General features: G+C 38.8%; 1 protein-coding gene across 2 annotated transcripts in view; it reads right to left on the bottom strand.

The window, feature by feature from the left end:
- Nucleotides 1-767: 767 nt before the first annotated feature.
- The window catches only part of SNX10 (sorting nexin 10), a 38,231-nt gene continuing 18,409 nt past the window's right edge, over nucleotides 768-20,589 (bottom strand). Inside the window, exons 1-6 of one of the 2 annotated variants that reach the window (XM_072153738.1) lie at nucleotides 18,576-18,642; nucleotides 14,274-14,357; nucleotides 13,879-13,979; nucleotides 12,947-13,045; nucleotides 2,348-2,551; nucleotides 768-1,872 (exon numbers count right to left, since the gene is read on the bottom strand). In XM_072153738.1, coding sequence (XP_072009839.1) covers nucleotides 1,764-1,872; nucleotides 2,348-2,551; nucleotides 12,947-13,045; nucleotides 13,879-13,979; nucleotides 14,274-14,357; nucleotides 18,576-18,599 — 621 coding nt within the window. In that variant the 5' untranslated portion in view covers nucleotides 18,600-18,642 and the 3' untranslated portion in view covers nucleotides 768-1,763. Of the gene's footprint in view, nucleotides 1,873-2,347; nucleotides 2,552-12,946; nucleotides 13,046-13,878; nucleotides 13,980-14,273; nucleotides 14,358-18,575; nucleotides 18,643-20,589 lie in introns of those variants that run through there. The other variant, XM_072153739.1, reaches the window with a different exon arrangement.

Below are 20,589 nucleotides of genomic sequence, written 5' to 3' on the forward strand. Positions count from 1 at the left end.
CAGACTAATTGGGAGTAAAAAAAGTTGTATACTGTAATGACTTCTTACTGAATGAATTCTGTACTGTTACTTTTATTTATGCAGGTATGGCATCTCTTCCTGTAATGTATTTAGTTATGGCTGTGTAGGTTATTGTAATTCTAGGTTTCTAAATAGAAATGTCATATGGAGGTAAACATTTTTAACTCTACATCAGTATGAAAATATATATATATCAATGTGATACATATACCCATGATGCAAAGAAAATCTGCCATTCTACATTAAATGCTTGGAGTGTTTTTTTTTCCATTTTGGGGCATAGTCCAACTGTTTGAGAACATAGAAAGAATATATTTCCATAAATATAAATATTTTACATATATACACATAAAATAAACAATTAAAATCCCAACAAAATGCCATTAAAAGGTGCAAAAAGTGTCGAGGTAACACTGGAGGGGAAAGAAAAACAAAACAAAAAAAAACTCACTTCTTCAGGTCCTGCCCAAAGCCACCTGTTGAAAGTTCCTCTGCTTCAGGTTCCCAAGCAAAGAAACTAAAAAAAAAAATTGTAAATAAAACCTCAACATATTTATGGAGCTGGATGATAGATTATATCTCCATGCTGATAAATGTAGGATATGTATAAAAAGGAGAAAAAAAAAAAATAGGTAGAGGGAAACCACAAAAATAATTAGTTCAAACATACACATAAAAAAAAATTAAAAAAAAAAGTACATCTTTTAAAAGGGTCGTAGAATAAATCTAAAGCCACATTACCAATGTTAATGCACACAAATTTTTATTTAGACAACACAGAAAGAAACATTTCCAGGTTACAAATGTAATAAACTGATATGTCAGAAAACAATAAATATAAGCTAGTATCAACTACTGACAAATACAGAACAGTACATGGGATATAGGTTTTCACATTCCAGTCAGTTACTGACAGATTTAAAAGTGCATATAATCTTCCCGAAATTGACATAAATTGCATAAAGTTTGTAGATACCACATGTGTCGAATGATCATGTGTAATTGGATCGAATATCTTTTAGCGTTTCCAAGGCCAAAAAGTAAAAATACAAAAACTTACAGGACAAGCAGAAGTTTCTATAAAAACTGTATTAAATGGTTGGTAAGCTACAAAACAGCACAATAAACATATCAGTAGTCAATGGTGTAAAAACAGAGCAAAAATGGCTTATAGTAAACAAAACAAATACAGAACATTCTAACAAACACGTTACATAGAGTCTGGTTATGATACCAGGACCCAACTCCAGCTTGATAACTTAAGGCAGCTCAAAAAGAATTTGACACTATTAATACTATTAAGAAAATCTAACAAAAATTGAATAAAATAAATGTGTTTAAATCCATGAAGTCATTTTCCAGCTCCATTATTGGCATCAGTAACATTTACTAGGATTGACTAGGTCAGCCTTCCAGAGGATGAACTTTGTACAGAATCTAGAAGTTTGGTTCCCCTTTGGGGCAACATGTTCTACCCATTAAGAAAAGATTTTGTTATTACTGGATGCTCTCCTTTAGAGTCATACTACAAGGCCTAGTTTACAGCATAAAACTCATCCAAGTCTCAGCTGGATGAATTGGCCCCTTACCCCAATCGGCTGACCTCGACAAGTCAGTTCAGGCCAGTATATACGGACATCACACGGACACACAAAGTCTCACGCTGTGAACTCGCCCATGAGAAATGGCCCTTCGAGATTTCGAATCGCACTTGGGTGTCCATAAAGCCAAGGACCAAATGTCTATTTTGGAGGTGAAGGAGCCAAAATAGTCTTCAATGAATCCTTAAGCTCTTCAGCAGGCTTGCAACCATTTAGAAAACCAATTTTGGTCCCCAAAGGTGCCGATGAACTGTTGGGAGAAATACTAAAATTAGAAATACAAATATGAAACAAAAGAAGAAGAAAAAAATATTATAGAAATAGAGGTCTCAGGCAGTTGTACTATAAAGGGGGAGGGGGGAAGGAAATTGGTTTTCACAACACACTCAAAGGCTGAGTAGCAGAGGAGAACTTTAATTATCTCCCTTCAAAAAGAGAGACAGGAAATTTGGACTTTTAATTAGCCATTTGGAGTGTGGTTGGATTTTTTTTTTTTAAACCAGATAATTTAAACGCGAATAATTCAAGTCTGACTAAATGAAATTCACATAATCAGAATGCAGATAATTGAATTTCTACTGCATCCATTAATTCAGTGTGGAGGTGTGCGAGGACTCTTATGAGAAGCTGTCACAGCTCAATAAAATCTCAGTCAATTAATTTTTTTCATTATCGGAGTCGAACAGCAACAACAGAATAAGAGGGTCTACCACACATGAAAGTACCTCTCAGGAAGTAAGTGACAACTTGTTTGTTCTTCCTCCTCCGCAGGAAATCGCCGAATCGAGGTGGCAAACTTATGAATGGCTTCGGAAACTGAGTATTTTGTCTGACCGGAGGCGCAGGCTTCAATTTCTTCCAGTGGGAGTTGAGTTTGTAGGAAAAGGTGAAGGCGACTGTCTGAGAGCAGCAGCGGGCACTGCACCACCCTGAAAAGCACAAAGCGGAAGTCATTACTGGTAAAGGTCACTTTCTGCAGGGTGGTAAAATAATTACACACAGGGGGAAGGAAATGAATGCCCAATATATGGCAAGTCCAAAAATTTATTGAAAGGTAAGCAAAACCCAGATGTACCATAATTGGCCCAACATCTGGCACCAATATGGAATGTCGACCGGTGTGGGCACATCACAAATAAAATATTTTTTTCCCCCTGCTTTGTGTTTCACTCTGGTCATCCTTTTTACAAGTACATGTTAGTCACTACTGATATGTTAACTGGCGAAATTAAAAATCATATTTTCGTAAATTGATGGTTAAAAGTTCTAATAAGGACAAAAGAAAAAAAAATAAAAAAATTGGTATAGGCAATAATTATCTGCCATAACTATCAGAGGGAAAAAAAACACACACACACCACACTTAAACCAACTTCCAGGAATTCCATTTTAGGGTGGATCATCAATATACAAATCACTGGGAACTGGCACATCCAATAATCAGCTCCATGAATCAGTCAAACTCTAAATACTCTGAACACTTTCACCTCATTGGCCTATGAAGTCACACCCATCGGTCAAATGGTCCGTTTGTAGTTCAGTCCCAGTCATAACACACTCTACCAAGAGCAGCACCATACTAATATATATATATATATATATATATATATATATATATATATATATATATATATATATATATATATATATATATATATATATATATATATATATATTATGGATTACTTAAACATAAAAAATCCCTTCTAACATGCATGCCCTTTATGTGCCCGATCACGGATTGCTGATATATGTATGGGAATCCTTAATCTAGAAGGTTGATGAGAAACATTTGTAACGGTGTCAATCGACAGTAAGTTTAATTTAACAGATTGTCTCATTCCACAGATAAGAGACCATCATTGTCACCAGAATTAAGCCATCTGTGTTTAAACTTTTTCCCAATAGATGAATGAGCTTTTGCATAGGAATAATATTTGAAGGAATGTTCTCATGGAGATCTTTCGGTCTACGTCCAAAGTCACTGGACCCATTTAAATGGCCAAAACCACCAGTATGGACATGTATGGCTGATCTTTGGAAGTACCAGCAGTTGGAACTTCACTGCACACAAGGGAATGATCCTCACCCATGGGGGACTTGTTTTGACCAATAGGTGGAGCAGCAGATCGATCATGCGCCCAGCCACTAGTCGAAATAGTAGGCAAGCATTGTAAATTGCAGAAAATTGCTAAGCAATTTCCAATACTCTCATTGAATGGAACGGTAAGACACATGCTCATCCTGCTGCTCCACCCATTAGTGAGAATGAGATCCCAGTCAGATTGCTGGTGGTCCCAGCAGTAGGACCCTCAGCTATCAGCTTGTTATTCCCTTTCCTACGAATAGGGGAAAATTTGCTAATTTACTACATCCACTTGACGCAAACCAAATCTAAAAGATTTCAAGAGGTACTGATCTTGAATAATGATCGAACCCGAATTTCCCAAATGCTGTTCGAGCAACTGAACAACCCCCAACCCATAATCTGTGCCAGTACCAACTGCGTGTAACTGTTTACATGCCACTGTCAAAGACACCAGCGGCATATTAATTACTGCGGCCTCACACGCTGGCACATGCCGGTAGCATAGGGTCACTGGGGGCCCCTGGTCAATCATTGGGTCTGTTCATCTCTACTTTGGAGCTTTGAGGACTTGGGAGCACAGAAAGCTCTTTGACATATAGAAGCCACCAGCAAAAAAACTTCAATTGTGATATGTGCAGAACTTGACCTGGTTAACAAGTTCCATGCATCTTGGATTCCATTCATCAGCATCACCTGCTGCTACATGGTGTCACTGCAAAGCTGGTCCACATCCTACATGTACAAATGACTATAAATGATCCTTCCAGTGTAATGGTTCTCTTAAGACATCAAGGGTCGTATTTATCATGTAAATTTATACAGGAGCAAATTATCGGAGCTGTAGTGGTTTCTGATGAATAATACTTCTGTCATCTTAACTACACCGTAATCTATATATCTACTTCAAATAAATAGTGTGCCACATCATAACAAACAGTCTCTTTAAAAACAAGTATGGGCAAAGCCGGGACTAAATCATTACAACAGCCATGTGCACCCATGAATCAGAGGCAGGACAGCAAGAATTTGGAGCCTGGAGAGTCGGTGGCAGGAACGCAAAAGAAGAATGAGAGAGAGATCATTTACCAGCCACCAAAGAACTTCTACCGCAATACCCAAGATGCACATATGAAACCATGATATATAATGACAACTGCATAAGGCAAGCTGCAAGTTGGAAATGCAGTTCATGATGGAGGCATAGCATAAGAAGAGACATATATACGATACCAAGGTGTCAGGTAATGTAAATTACTAAAATATCAATTATATCAGCAAGTCTGGGAGTCATACTCTTGTGTAGAGCGGAACACATGGTATTCAGTTTTCTCCTATATCAGACTTGAGTGCCAACTATCTGGGTCAAATATTGACCTAACATGGAGAAGGTTTAAAAACTGAGTCAGTCCTAGTTTTCCCCAATTTTTTGGAAAGGAGGTTATCCCTATAGAAAAAGGGATGGCTTTTGTAGTGCTGCTCTATTCAAACAGGACCACATTCTCAGGGGGGTCTTAACAGTTGGACCCTCACAGATCAGACTCTTTAACCTTACAGTGAAAGTTGTATAACTGGATAACTGTTAGGGGCCAATAATAGGTACTTAAAATTTCTTATTACACATGTATCCTCTTTCTACAGAAGGCTTATCTTCTTCATAATATTAGGGACTTCCAGCACCAGTTAACCCCCGAGTATGCAATGTTTATTTGTTCATGTAAAAAGGGGTATTCCTAACATTTTACATATGTGCTCAGAGAATCTGTCTGGAAAGAAACAAAATCAGCCCACTCGACTTTAGTTTCCATACTACCGGCCAACCATGGAGGCCACAGATTGTCCATTATTTTGTACATAAAAATATGGTACTCGTTGCCAGAAACTAATACTAGTTGCAAATAAAATAAAGTTTGGATGGGACTCTAAAGCTTTGAAGGAATTTTGTTTTGTGCAGGTGATAATAAAGTACATTACAACATTTACTATGCTCAGCTTCTCAAAGCCGTGTACGGGACTTCATATACTCGGTGCCTTTTGCACAGCTTCTTTCTCCTGCAGTGAGCAGAGATAAGGAACGCAGGATAAAAATTCAAACACTTTTCATACCTAGAGAATTTCCTAACTTGTCACTAAACCGTTAAAGGAATCGGATGGCGTCTAATGACTTGGCTCTCAGTTGTGGTGTGAATTTTCTTTGTCCTGTATCCACTTACTGCTAAAGTAAGGAAGAAAGGCAGAGTAAAAGAAGGACACATATATTTCAAACATCAGTGTGATCTACAGTACACCTTCTTAAAGCCACAACATTTCCACATACGATAAGGCCACTTCCAGAATGGTGAACTGATTATAATGTATTCTACCGTAAAGGGGCATCTGTTTGATCACAGAAAATAATTAACCCTTCCTACATCATAGGATCAGAGCAGTATACTCAGAAGCAGGAGTCATCTGGTAGTAACATCTCCTGAAGCACTAAAGGATCAGGCATGAAAAATACAACACCCCGACTTATCTACTGTACAAAGAACCAAGAGACAGACACACAATTACCTAGGAAAACGCATTACGGTATCAGACATAGTTGGTGCTAATCATCAGCTCCTCATGAACTATTAGATATTAATCTAATGTCTGTGGATGTTGTGTGTATACCGCATTCAATGTATAATTATAAAGAACCTACATCTCTTTTATACTAAGTACATGTAAGCAAACTACCATTGTGGCTACAGCCTTAAAGAATCAAAATCTAATATTCATTGTTATAGGGGAAACCTCATCTGCATAATGGCAATAAAATACCAGGAAAAGCTCCAGGATGGTGCGAGTAATTTCAATATTAGACCAATTATCTTGCCAGACTGCACTGACCAGAAATTATTACCCTTTCCAGAGCGGGAGCCACTGACAATTGCCAGGAAGATCTATGCACTTCTCATCTGCCAAATGCTGCCTACTATATAGTTATAGTAAAATCTACTAAAATGTAAAGATGACAATATTTGTACATCTGTGGACATGGTTGGGAAGGTAACTGATGTCAATCACTGGAAAGCAGATCTCCACTTTATCAGGTCTCATTAATGTGTCATTTGCTATCGGGAGGGAGCGTGAGGGGTTAATTTACCAGTGTAACAGAAGAGAAGAGTCTGAAATCAGAGGTGCAGAGATAGAAGATATGGCAGGGGCAACTAAACCCGGTACTAAATAAGCAGCAAATTTAGTTTGCTCCACTCAAAAAAAAAAAAAAAAAAAAAAAAAATATTTTTTTTTTTTTTGAAATCTCACCCAAAAGTTTGCATGTAAGAGCAGGAGTTAAATGCCCTGACTTTTAACAACAACAAGTTACATAGGATCAAAAACAATGACTTATCAAGGCGACTATACTGTGGTCTAATGACAGATGGCAAAATATAAAGCCATGTGCATGGCTCAGCAGATCAGTCGTGTAGAGGTTTATAGCGCAAAGGCAGGGGAGGTTCAGTTTTCACAAGGCTACCATCCCCTTTAAACATTCTACAATAGAAAGCATCTTTCCTCATCATGAATTTTGCTTCCCTACGGTAAAAGCAATGGCACTTAAAGGAACACTCCAGTAACATTGAATTATAACTTGTGCAGTGCCTGTATGGGAGAAGCAGGACACGATTGTATTCCTAGAGCCTTGCTAGAACCTAGAAATGATTCATGCTCTTCCTATGAGGCCCTGCACCATTATTCAATAAATTACCTTTGCCGTAGGGGTCAAAACCAATCCAACAGCGTTAACTGGACCCTCCAGTCAATGGCCTCTAATTAGGTCAGACATCCCCAATTCCATCTGCCATTCAGGAAGTTAGGAAAGATGGGTGAAAACTCCAGGTGTTGCTACAACGGGTGAACTATTTATTTATGATAACTTTCAAAGAAGCAGAATTTAGTTCATAGTTAAGAGATTTGCACACAAAAAAAAAGGGGGGGGGGGGGGGACTGGTGTGTGATCACTGAAGTGTATGAAGTGTAGAGGAACACAACCCATAAGTTGTCAATTACAAATACATACAACATTCTGCTCCGTTGCAAGTTACCTTGTCTAGAATCCACAGTAACCATCATGATGTCATCTTTGAGAAAGCTCCAAATGTGAGAGCAAAGTCAGACAGTAAATTCGAGGTGGAGGGTGAACAGACAGTGTCTGCTGCCCTCTACTGGGTAGAACTGGTACAGACCTGTGCTTAAACACACCCTGATCTATAGACCGACATTAGACTTATAGATCTCAGTAGCCAATTGTAGGTGTATCATCAGCCTATGCCCATGATTTATGCATTTTGGAAATATTATTCCTTTATGGTTTAGTTGTATAACAATGGTAGCACTGGGCTCCTCTAAAGCAAGTACAGGCGGTCCCCTACTTAAGGACACCCGACTTACAGACGACCCCTAGTTACACACAGACCTCTGGATGTTGGCAATTTACTATACTTTAGCCCCAGGCTACAATAAACAGCTATAACAGTTATCAGAGGTGTCTGTAATTAAAACTTTCTTGTTAATCCTGGTTCTTACGACAATCCAACATTTTTAAAATACAATTGTCACAGAGACCAAAAAAGTTATGGCTGGAGCTACAATTATAAAATATACAGTTCCAACTTACATACAAATTCAACTTAAGAACAAACCTACAGAACCCCGGGGACTGCCTGTACATTGTAAAATAAAAGCCTTTATTATATACAGAATGGATTATGATAAGTGGGTGGTGCCCAAAATAGACAAAATTATTGCTCAATTCAGTAGACACGCAGCAGATCTGTCCTGTCTGTGTCTCAGTCACACGACCATAGCCTTGTTATGACAGCAAGCAGAGATCTAAGCCTACATACAATCTGTGAGTATGATACATTAAACTCACTTGTGTGTAAGAGGTCTATAAATTATGAGGTATATAGAAAATTTGTACAACACTTCAAAACAAACATGCACTTGCTAAAAGTACTGGACAACCAAAGTTTGGCACCGATTTCCTTACGGCAATTATGCATCATAAGACCTCACCAATATAAATCGGTATGAAATACTGCCATGTGAACATGCCCTAATCTTCAATCTACTTGTAATCCGAGACACAATAGGGAAATAGAGAAACTATGCAAACAAAACAAATTTTCATTTGTTTGCATGTTGTGGTGGCTAAGAATTATATACAACAGTCCCCTGGTTACTCACAGGATAGTTTCTTTAAGTTTGTTCTCTAGTTGAATTTGTATGCAAGTCAGAACAGGTATATTTTGTAATTGTAATTTCAGTAACTTCAGACAAAGTTTTTTTTTGTCGTTGGTGGTGGTTTTCAAGCTTGCCATGCCAGGATCACTTAAAATTATAAAAAGCAGCCCAGAATGCTGGAACAAGATGTCCGGCTCTCCGGGCTGCTAATCATTCACTCCTGTGTAACGTCACCTCCCTCTCCAACATCGAAGAGGGAGGTATCTAGTATCACACAGGAGGCATTAATTCAGTCCTCTCTAGGGACATCACTTTCTTCTCCCAGCATGGGCGCCAGACAATACTTTTTCTAAGTCTTTTTCATGCAATCCCAGCATGTCAAGCTTGCAGAAGAGATGAAGATAAAAAGGACAATATGTGAGCATGTTCAGTGTAATTTTACTTCTAGTTAGCGGTAGACTTCCTGTAAGGAGGTTGTCAGAGATCAGGAGTTTTGTTATTTTCACACCCTTTCAGCAACTAAACATAAAATATATTAAACTTTGCAGGAGCTGCACTGAACCTAAGCACCAGAGAAGAGAGTCACCGCTTGGCCCTACGTCGACAATCCCTGTAGCAGACGCATGTTTGTTAATGAGCTGTCCTATGTCTATATACTAACAGAGGCTGGCTGTGACAATAGGAGCACCCGGAAACACTGCGTATAGCAACTTTGTTACTTATATTCCATTTTAGGTCCAATAATTAAAAACCCTATAAACCCAGACAATCACTAAGTGATTAGGGCAATGGCCAATGTATCCAAAATAGTCACTTCCTCTATAAAACGCTCCATGGCAAGTCAAAGACAGAAAAGCTATAGAATACCCCATACAATAATCCATTATGGACTATATCACCAGCAGTGTAAGAGGAGGAGAAGCCGTTACATGTAATGAGTCACAGTGCACAGGCTACACCAAGTATAGCAGGGTGGTATTTTATGCGACATACAATGAAACTTTCTATATAAAAACCACAAATTAGAAGTTAACATCTAACAAACGTAGGGATAAGTAACACATCGAGCCTCTCCTGCTGTAGGTGATCTTACAAGGTAATTTTTTTACAGTGTGAGCAGTGAGACTAGCGAGCAATTACAATTGCTCATCCATTACAACATCTCAACATATGGGAATAAAACGGTTAATCCAAGGATTTATTTGGACCGCCATATTATGGGTCAGGAAGGAATTTTTTCCCCGAGTTTTGGGCCAATTGGCATCAGCCTTGCAGGGTTTTGTTGTTCTTTTGGATCAATGTAAAAGGTTGGACTTTTTGGACCGATTTACTATGAGAGAAGCAGACTCACAATCAATACTTGTGGCTATGGGTGTAAAATAGAAAACAGAAAACAGTAGAAACCTTCTGGGATACTCAATACTACTGGGATCTGCCAGCTGGTATCAAGCCAAACCAAGAAGAGTCCTTGGCTTTATTTGCATGAACCTCAATGTTGCCACGTTAATGCACCACAGTTCTACATAATGTTAGTAGTCCCTGCCAATAAAAAGCGCCATATAGAAATAATGTTTTCTGTATGGTGCTATAGTTCTGCCCACATTTCTTGTATCCCAAGAGGCTTTGAACCCCAAACCCGGACACAGGTGTCCATGTTCCACCATGATCTAATTCACATCTCCGTACGTATCAGTTATTTGGAGGTACATTTCACAATGTCATAGTGGCTTAGGGTCTACTTACTGGACCAGGTTATCCAAAACACAACTTTTTTTTCCCATAGACAGACATGATCCTCTTAAATTACGTTTCAAAGGGTGCCGCCTCACGTACCATATAGTGCATTGGAGAGTTGTTACATTCTTCAGTTCAATTTATTTGCATGGTATGCTGGGTCGATTTTTATTGATACAATTTTAGGGTAAATAGTTTTCTTTTTGTAAAATTTTTTGACCCAAAACAAGATTTTTTAATAAGGCATGTTTATTTTTTCCATCCCTCTAGGGGACTTGAATAGCCAATGTCTTTATCACTGCAGTTTGTTGTTCCAATCAAAAAGGAAATCTACCATCAAAATCCAACATGATAAACCACTCATAGATCCAGGCACTGTTACTGTTCTTCTATATGTGTCCATGTTCTCCTTCCTTCTAAAATCAAAGTTTAAAATTATGTTTATGAGCCACGAGTCCTCTGGGGGCGTTACCAGAGCTCCTGTGTGATGTAGCTTCACAAGCTGTTACAATGTGCAGCAGCAAATCTCACTGCCCTGGGCACTTCATCCTCCCTCTAATCTCACACAGTAGGAGGGGTAAGTGCTTCTGCACAGTTTAACAGCTTGTGAAGCTACAGCACGGAGAGCCTTCATAAAGCTACTGGTTGTCACTAAAAGGTTTAGCTTTGAGATATGCATTAGGAGGGGTATCATTTGCTTACAACCTGTTAAATTTTATAAAATAAATAAACTGCTAAAATGAACATTTACCCCAAAACAGCCCCATTTATCGGCTGTGGAAAAAAATCTGTAAAATGCATAATGGCCATAAAATGTCACTGCAGCACTCATTCCAGTGAGTAAAGAGTTGCAGTACCAATTATGGCCACTATACAACGCACACAGTTGTGCCTATTCTGAAGCCTTTCATGGTTGTTGAGAGTTATCCCACAACGGCTTTGGCTTTTGACAACAAAGTATTAATATTTAGGTTCCGTAAAGCCTGTATAAATTGCCAAACATACAAAAGAGCAAATAATTCCAGAAATTCCAGGGAGAATTGGGTCACAGGACCCGCTCCACCCAGTGAGGTGGATGAAGCGTTTCCACCCGAAAATTTGGTCGGCTGCAGGGCAAGAATATGCTCTTTATCGTATTTTAAAGTATTTTATCATAAACCACAATACATTTCAGTATTTACAGAATGGGAAGGAAAAATTGGGAAAAATTGTGGCAGATCAAATATAACGTTTATTTATTATTAAAATGTCTTTACACAAGAATGATAAAATTTACAAACATATATATAACATCTAGGGACAGGAATGTATAGTGTTAGAGAATTAATTCTTCAAATTATTTCTTAATTCTCTAACACTATACATTCCTGTCCCTTTCTTTGAAAGTAAAAGCATGCACAAAAATAGAAGAAAGTAATAAAAGAATATCAAACAAGTTAATATTAAAAGGGGTCAATATATGCATGCAGGAAGGCAAGCTTCCTAATCTTGCCCTAGATGTTATATATATGTTTGTAATAATAATAAATAAACGTTATATTTTATCTGCCACAATTTTTCCCAATTTTCCCTTCCCATTCTGTAAATACTAAACTACTATTGGTGGTGCACATTGGGCAGAAAAGGACCACCTGTCTTTTGTATTAATCCACAATACATTTCAGCCTTATGTAGTCTACTATACTTATAAAATGTTCATTTCCATTGGGTGCGCCCAAGTCAGCGATTGACAACCATCTTTGAATGTAAAGTCATACAAGAAAAAACTTAAGACCACCTACTGGACTCCTAAGCCCAGAATAGGCAATAATGGAACCAAATAGATTACATGTTTTACTAAAGCGACATGGGTTGTTCTGTTATAAAGAAAGATAAGACAATGTACAAGGTGACAGATTCCTATGTAGCAGTCATATACATCAGTAATCTAACTATGTATTACTATGGTTAAAGAAGAACTGACAATAAAAGGTCATTGAGCTTCTACACGTCATTAGTGCTCCTTGTACTTTGCATCCTGAGGTTCGCAGCTCGAATAGAGGCAAAAGAGGAAGCACTTATCTACCCTCATTTTATATGGGTTGAAACAAGGACATGGGGTTATATAAAGGACGGAGTGCACGGCATGTTATTTGGGTGAGCTCCACCCACAATATAGGCAATCTGCGCTGTACAATTGTCCTCGAGGGGGAAGGGGGAAAAGCAAAATCTACAATGAATAGCCCAGATAACACAAGGCAGCCACTAGATGGCTCTGTAACACAGGACATGAAGTCTCCTTTCACACACTCACTTATTTAAGAATTCTTGTAAGCCTCGGACCCGCTGCTCCACCATCTGTGCATTGTTAATATTAAAGAATGGGATTTTGGGTGGCAGTTCTGGTAGGTCACTAGGATAGAAAAGAAAAAGGAACAAAAAAAGGAAAGATTAGGGACTGTGCATTTTTATTCAACATTAATGCAATACTGTACTATGAAACATATATATATAGGCTGCTATTGTGGAATTTAAGGGTGTCAAAAATGTAGGTTTCTCAGAAGCACAATGGAGTATACAATATGCTACATTCACATTTACGTGTGCCCGCCGTAACCTAGCATGGCGGGCACACGTCGGCTTCGGGGAGAGTAGGAGGAGGGTGTGAGCAGCGCTCACCCCCTTCCCTCTCCATAGTAAAATATGTCGCACTGCACCGTATTCCAGCAAAAGAAAGGATGCCGATAGGGTGCCGCACTGTACAGCTCCCGGTAGGTCGTTGTGAGTATATGCCGCCCATACGTTCGTGTGAAGTAAAAGTTTAGGTTTTATTGTATAATCCTGTGTAATATATAAAAAGGACCAAGAAGCAAAATAAACATCATTTTGGGCAGTTCATAAGATGCTCTGGGATGATCACTTCTGCCCTGGAGGGTGTCAGCAATCAGGGCCCCATTAAAGTTTCTGACTGAAACACTAAGGCAAAGCAGAAGTTTGCAAAACTTAGAGATCTACAATGAATTTTTCCATGTTTCGATAAAGGTCTCATGTACAGCACAGCAAAAGCACTGAACCGAGTCTTATAAAATGTAAGGGAAAAAAAAAAAAAACTCTTGTGGATCTACTAAACTCCATTTCCAAACATAATAACTAACAATAATTAGAGCTATATTTAGAGCTAATTTTTTTTAAATCATCACACACACAATAAGCACAAAGTATATACTACACACATCACACACTTACATGAGCACCGCATTACTCTGAAGTTTTTGCCGCAGCCAGACAAATTCACGGAACCTTCTTCGCACACGGGAGGTTTTCACAGTGAAACACATACTGTTTGTCTGAAGGGACAGGATTAATATTTTTAGGACAATTAGACGGTAAAAAAATTTACTAAAAACAAATCATATTTTAGAGTATACAGTACAATACATTGTTACATTAAAGCAAAATTAGAAAAGGTAGAAAATATTTAGAGTGAGCCTTTAAATCATCATATTACACTCCAGAACAAGAACTGTATGAAGTTCACACAGCTGTTCAAATACACACATACGAATACAACAGGACAGAAAACAAGTCATCTATGTAGATTAAAAAAAAAAAAAAAATGTGAAAAGTCCATATAAACTTACATGGAGACAGATTTCATAATCCAGGTAGGGGTGCCAGTCACGTTTCTGTATTTTAGGATCTCGCACCCAAACGCTGATGGTCTCCTGTAAGAGCATAGTGTCAGAGCACTGCACGAGGTAACCTTCAGGAGGAGCAGCTCAGAAATGCAGAGTTACAGAGGAACTTGTCTTATAGTATTACAAAGCAGAAGAGAAAAAAAAAAATCCTCACTGCTGAAGTCACCAGACTAAGGACTCGGAAATTCTGCCTGAGGCTTATGTACTCTTCACAAGAGGACACAAGAGTCTTTCCAGGATTTCATCACAATTAACCCCATTATAAAAGGAGCTGCCAACTCCATAAAGACTGCATAAAGCCAGAATATAAAATGTAGTACAAAATATATACAGGCTTCATATACTGACAATCTTAGTCTTGTTGTATACGATTGAGTTAACTCTGACAGGCTTGTCCCATGGAGGTGACCGATTCATTTGGTCAAAGTGAACCTAGAACTGCTGAACAAACGTGCCAGCTCCAGTCCAGCTGTCCTACGTTCGGTTTGATAAATATCAAATCAAAGCTGCGAGTTTGTAGGAACAAAATTTGTTTGTTGAACAAACTTCTATACTTGTCCAGCGCGATCCAAATATCACTCGGGAGCGGAGATAAAATAACTTCATTATTGGATCACAAATCCTTCCATAAAACAGCAACAACGGTCGTGTACAGTTAAGCAGCACCAGTTCGGTTTACGCATTATAACACGATGTGTCTTAATCACGGATTGCATCGAAACGCGCAAACCAAACTGGTGCTGCTAACTGTACACAACCGTTGCTGCCGTTTTATGGAAGGATTTGTGATCCAATAATGAAGTTATTTTATCTCCACTCCCGAGTGATATTTGGATCGCGCTGGACAAGTATTAAAGTTTGTGCATTTTTACCAGTGGGCTGCGGGTTGTCCGTGGACGCGATACCTTCATGGGACCAAGTACGTTGGAGACTGGTGAACTGAACTACATTTTTGTTTTTTCTGCATGTATAAAATTTGTTTGTTGGATCAGACACTCAACATACTAAGCGATTACGCCTGACTTGGAAAGCGATGTTATCTATTTACTTATGGTTGAATTCATATCCTATAGGATAAAGAATATTCACATATGACATAGCAATTCATATTTCCTGCTATGTGAGGATTTGTATCCAATAGGGGGAGGAAAAGAAAAAACAAAAAAAAAAAAAAAAACACTTTTTTGCATAGGTAGAATTATTGCATTTTAGGGTCACTGCATAAAAATAGACTGATGAAAACTAAATATGAAGTGAACCCTCACCGATTCTCTCGAACACTACTCCGATGGGGCATAGGTAAACCTCTAGTTCCTAATCCCTATAAATATGGCAACTGCTGCTCAGCCAATCATGAAAGCAATTGCCTTAGCAGGTGTTTCCTATGTCACAAGGTACATGAAAAACCTAGCAAGAATCGTTGCGGAAATTTGTTGCAGCTTCTAGTCATTCCTTTCATTTGTGGTTAGGGTTTGAAAAAAAAAAAAAAAAAAAAAATTTACAAGACCCATATGGTGGATGTGGGGGGAGGGGGTCATATACATTTTATACACAACTATCAGATATTGATATGGAAAGCAGAGTACTGCACTTCTAATGTAATATGTCATTGGACATCACCATTATATAGGATTCAAGCGACACTAAGCACATAACATTGATACCCAGCACTACACAAGGTAAACCATTAATAGTTTCCAGAATGTAATCTGTCACTTATGCTTCAAGTTTTTCTAAGAAAAGTAAATATGTGCTGATACAGAGAAGAGGCCATAAAGCCAAATTCCTAACATAGGAGTCACGTGCAAGTCACAAATGAGGTCTGTGTCAATGAAAGAGGATTCCTCACACACAGCACTTATACCTACCAATGACTCATCTCTACAAACTCAATTCTATGTAACAGGCAGCAGAGCACTGCACCCCCCCCCCCTATCAATCTCAGAGGGGCAGAAAGCAGCAGTCATATAGAAAACCACTTCTCCATTCATAAAGAGATCCCAATTCCTACGATCACTGGGAGGCCCCAACAGTTGACCCACTGGCAGTCATATACTTAGCCTCCGTCCACTTTATATGGAATACATACAAGTTCAAGGAAGAACCCCTCTAAGGGCAACTTTCTCCCATGATAGCCTTTGCCGACAGCCATACAACTCATATTACATAGTCAATGTTTTAAATCCATTCGTAAGTGGGTCCAGCCACAGATCTTAAATTAGCGAGGTTTTTCCTTATCCCAGACCAGTGGCCCTGCACCCATTTACAGCCATGTCCTTACGTTACAGTTGAATATATATTTTTTTCCTTTTGTCCTGGGTTTGGATATGTGGTATGTAAAGGAGGGAATGTAATTTTCGTAGGGTTTGGATGAATAAAAAAAAAAAAAAAAAAAAAACTGGGGTCTGGGGTGGGGAGGATTTCTATGCTGTATTAATTATGGCTTTTTCATGTAATGGATTTAAGAATGGATTTAAAAAAAAAAAAATTAAACTTCTGGAGTACATCAGCTCCACAGCTTATTACACCTCAAATTTTTCAAAAATTACGTTCAAATAACAGGACTAGTACTCGTACCATAGTTAAAGATAATTTTATTATCCAATGGTTTTAAGTTGTGACACCCATCAGCTATGGACAGGACCCCTCCGACTGTCTAACCACAACATCTAAGGGGAAAATCTCTTAAATGCTGCAATGAACAACATATATGGTACAATAAAGTATGTCTCTCCAATTAGAAGCCTTGCAGATTGAGGCAAAATCTAAATCATGATATTTGCACATGGTTTTGATTTATTTTTCTTTGCGTTATTTCTTTTTGCATAATATTCTACTGAATATATGTTTGTAATGTTTCCTTTTAATAGAATTGATTAACCATAAAATGGAAGCAGCACGAGTACAAATGGTGAAAATATAAATATATTTGAATATATTGTATTTATATATTATAAGTTATATTTTATTTCACCCTTGGCACTCATGGTGTTACTTTTTTGAGGCCAATTCATAAGGACTACATTTAACCTGGCTACTTGATGTACTGGTCCATAAAATGGAAGCAGGAAACAAAAAAATAGACTTTTGGTGGCAAGTAAAGTTGAATTGTGATTTTTTTTTTTTTTTTTTAAATGTCACTCAGCCCTATAATAAATATGCAATATAACTAATGGGATTGGCACAAGATTGTTGGACCATGCACACAGTGTATTTTGACTTTTTTTTTGTAAAGCTGCGTGGGTTTACGGTAGGCCATTTTATGCGGCTGAGATCCAGCCTACTTATACTTCATCTGGTGTTAAATTCCTGTGTTTTTCCCCTTACAAATGAGAGGGAATAAATAAATAGGCAGTGATCGCCCAAAGGACCTTTTCCGTTGTGAAGCCGAGTGGAATATTAGATGTAAATGCTACAGGTAATTTAGGCTTGAATGACCCGAATGATCCAATTGTTTTCCTATAAGACTCTTCCCTCCTTATGACATTGCTGTATAATCGGATATAAGTGCACCTTGAGCAATACGGTTTATAAACTTTTTAGTTAGCAGGAATAGGAACGATTCATTTTGTATGGATAACAAATTTAGCACCACTGTTTTTATTTGGGATTTAAGGTAACAGGATACCTATTCCATTGTTGTTGTTTGCTATGGCAATGCCAATGATTAAAGCCCTTATTTGACAATGCCCCGCCAAGCGGATGTGAAAGCCCTCGTAGCTAGAGACAAACCGTCATCCAGTAACACGTCTGCCAATGTACACTAAATAAAGCTTGTAATTATCATTCACGAGTCCCACGACAATCTCTGCTTCCAATGGTTCATCTTCATTCTGAGGTGGTTTCCAATAACAGGAGGAGCGAGAGAAGTATATTTTCTACTTATGTTATTTAAACCAGGTGTTGCGTTTTCTAACCAATGTTAAACCTACAGCGTTTATTTCTGACACGGACAAAAAAGAAAAAAAGAAAAACCACACGACGCAACGGTTGTGAAACAGACACGAAACCTACGCCAGTGTGAATCCACTTTTAGGCGAATGGAGTCCTCTTTGTTGTAACTGGCAGCTTTGGCAAATTTGTCATAAGAGAACATTGAATCCCCCAGCCCAATACATGAGAGGTGATTGTGTAAATGTCTGATGATTCATATAACAATCTTGCTTACATCACTGGACACTTAGCACATAAAACAAGAGCATATTACAACTTTACTGGAAACGCTCCTCTTGAATGGACTCTTACCCCTTTTCGCTCCTTGGGCAGCATACTTCAAGTCAAGTGCAGAAGAAGAAAAAAAAAAAAAAACAACCTAGAAGACAAGAAAAGTGCTGTTTAAGGTTACTGAGCATGACACTACAAACTCAACACAGAGAAAGAACTTTGTACCCACCAATGGATATGTAATAACCATGAAAAGGAGAATTATTCTCACCGTTAATTCGGTTTCCATTAGTCCACCATGACGGCCCCAACTGGAGGATGACCCTTGACCTCTGTAGGGACAGGAAGCAGAGAGGTTAAATACCCCACCCCGGCATCCGTACACCAGTGGCTTCTAAATAACTACACCGGCCTTGGATGCAACCCATTTATTGTATGTTATCGATGCACACAGAACAAATAGGCAATTTTAACTTTTTCCAAATTACAGGGTGGGAAATATATATGGGCCGTCATGGTGGACTAATGGAAACCGAATTAACGGTGAGAATAATTCTCCTTTTCCATAGCGTCCCCCATGACGGCCCCAACTGGAGATGTACCAGATAAATAATTAGGGTGGGACAACAGCTTGTAAGACCTTCCTTCCGAAGGACTGGTCTCTAGCACTTTGAACATCTAGCCTATAGTGTTTGGCAAAAGTTAGATGAGTAGACCAGGTAGCTGCTCTACATATGTCCTCTAACGAGGCGCCCCGTTTTTCCGCCCAGGAGGCTGCCACTCCTCGGGTCGAGTGGGCCCTAATAGTCCCTGAAATGTCCAGGTTGTTGGCATCATAAGCTTCTTTGATGACTGTTCTTATCCACCTGGCGATGGATGCCTTTGAAGCTTTTCTGCCCTTGCACTTTCCTCTAAATTGTAGGAGAATGTTGTTGTCTTTTCTCCAGGATTTGGTGACTTCCAGATAATGTAGCAGGTATCTTCTGACATCTAGCGTATGCCACTCCTGTTCTCTGGGATGTTTTGGATTCTGACAGAAGGAAGGCAGAATAATCTCTTGGTTACGATGAAAAGATGAAGCTACTTTGGGAGTAAAGGCTTTATCTAACATTAGTACAATCTTATCTTCACATATTTTAAGATAAGGTTCTTTAATAGACAAACTCTGGATCTCACCCAAACGCCTAGCTGTTATGGCTATGAGAAAGGTGAGTTTTAGCGTTAACTCTCTAAGCTTGACCGACTCCAGAGGTTCAAACGGTATTTTTGTGAGATAATCCAGTACTAATGAAAGATCCCAATTGGGGATATTCTGTTTTATTTGAGGTCTTAGTCTAGCCGTAGCTTTGACAAACCTTTGGATCCATCTATTTTCGGCTAATGGGGTGTCGAAAAAGGCACTGAGGGCTGAAATCTGGACTTTTAAGGAATTCGTCTTAAGGCCCTTGTCAAACCCTGCTTGCAGGAAGTCGAGCACCTGTGAGACATTAGGGGACATTTGGTTAGGAGGAGTCCTGCCACAAAAAGACACAAATCTTCCCCATATCCTGGCATAGATTTTGTGGGTAACTGGTTTGCGGCTCGCTTTGAGTGTGGAAATTACCTTGTTTGATAGTCCCCTGGATATCAGCAATTGCCTTTCAGGATCCAAGCCGAGAGCCGGAGAGCCTGTGGATCTGGATGGTACACTGGACCCTGGAACAGAAGGTTGTTTAGAGGTTCCAGCATGACAGGTCCTTCCAATGCCATCTTTCCTAGCCATGGAAACCAGTTCCTCTTTGGCCACCAGGGAACAATGAGTATAACCTTTGCTTGGTCCTCTCTGATCTTCTGAATCACTCTCGCTATGAGAGGTATAGGAGGAAATGCGTACATTAGAGGTCCGTTCCAGGACTGGCTGAAGGCATCCCTTTGGCAAACCGGAGTATTTGGATCCAGAGAGAAGAAATGAGGAACTTTTGTATTTTTGCTGGTGGCAAAAAGATCTGTCACTGGTTGTCCCCATTTTTGTATGAGACTTGAAAAGATGTTCTCGTTTAGACACCACTCGTTGTGGTCTATCGTCTGACGACTGAGATAGTCCGCTACTTGATTC

Source organism: Engystomops pustulosus, chromosome 5, assembly GCF_040894005.1.
Source record: "Engystomops pustulosus chromosome 5, aEngPut4.maternal, whole genome shotgun sequence".
NCBI lineage: Eukaryota > Metazoa > Chordata > Amphibia > Anura > Leptodactylidae > Engystomops > Engystomops pustulosus.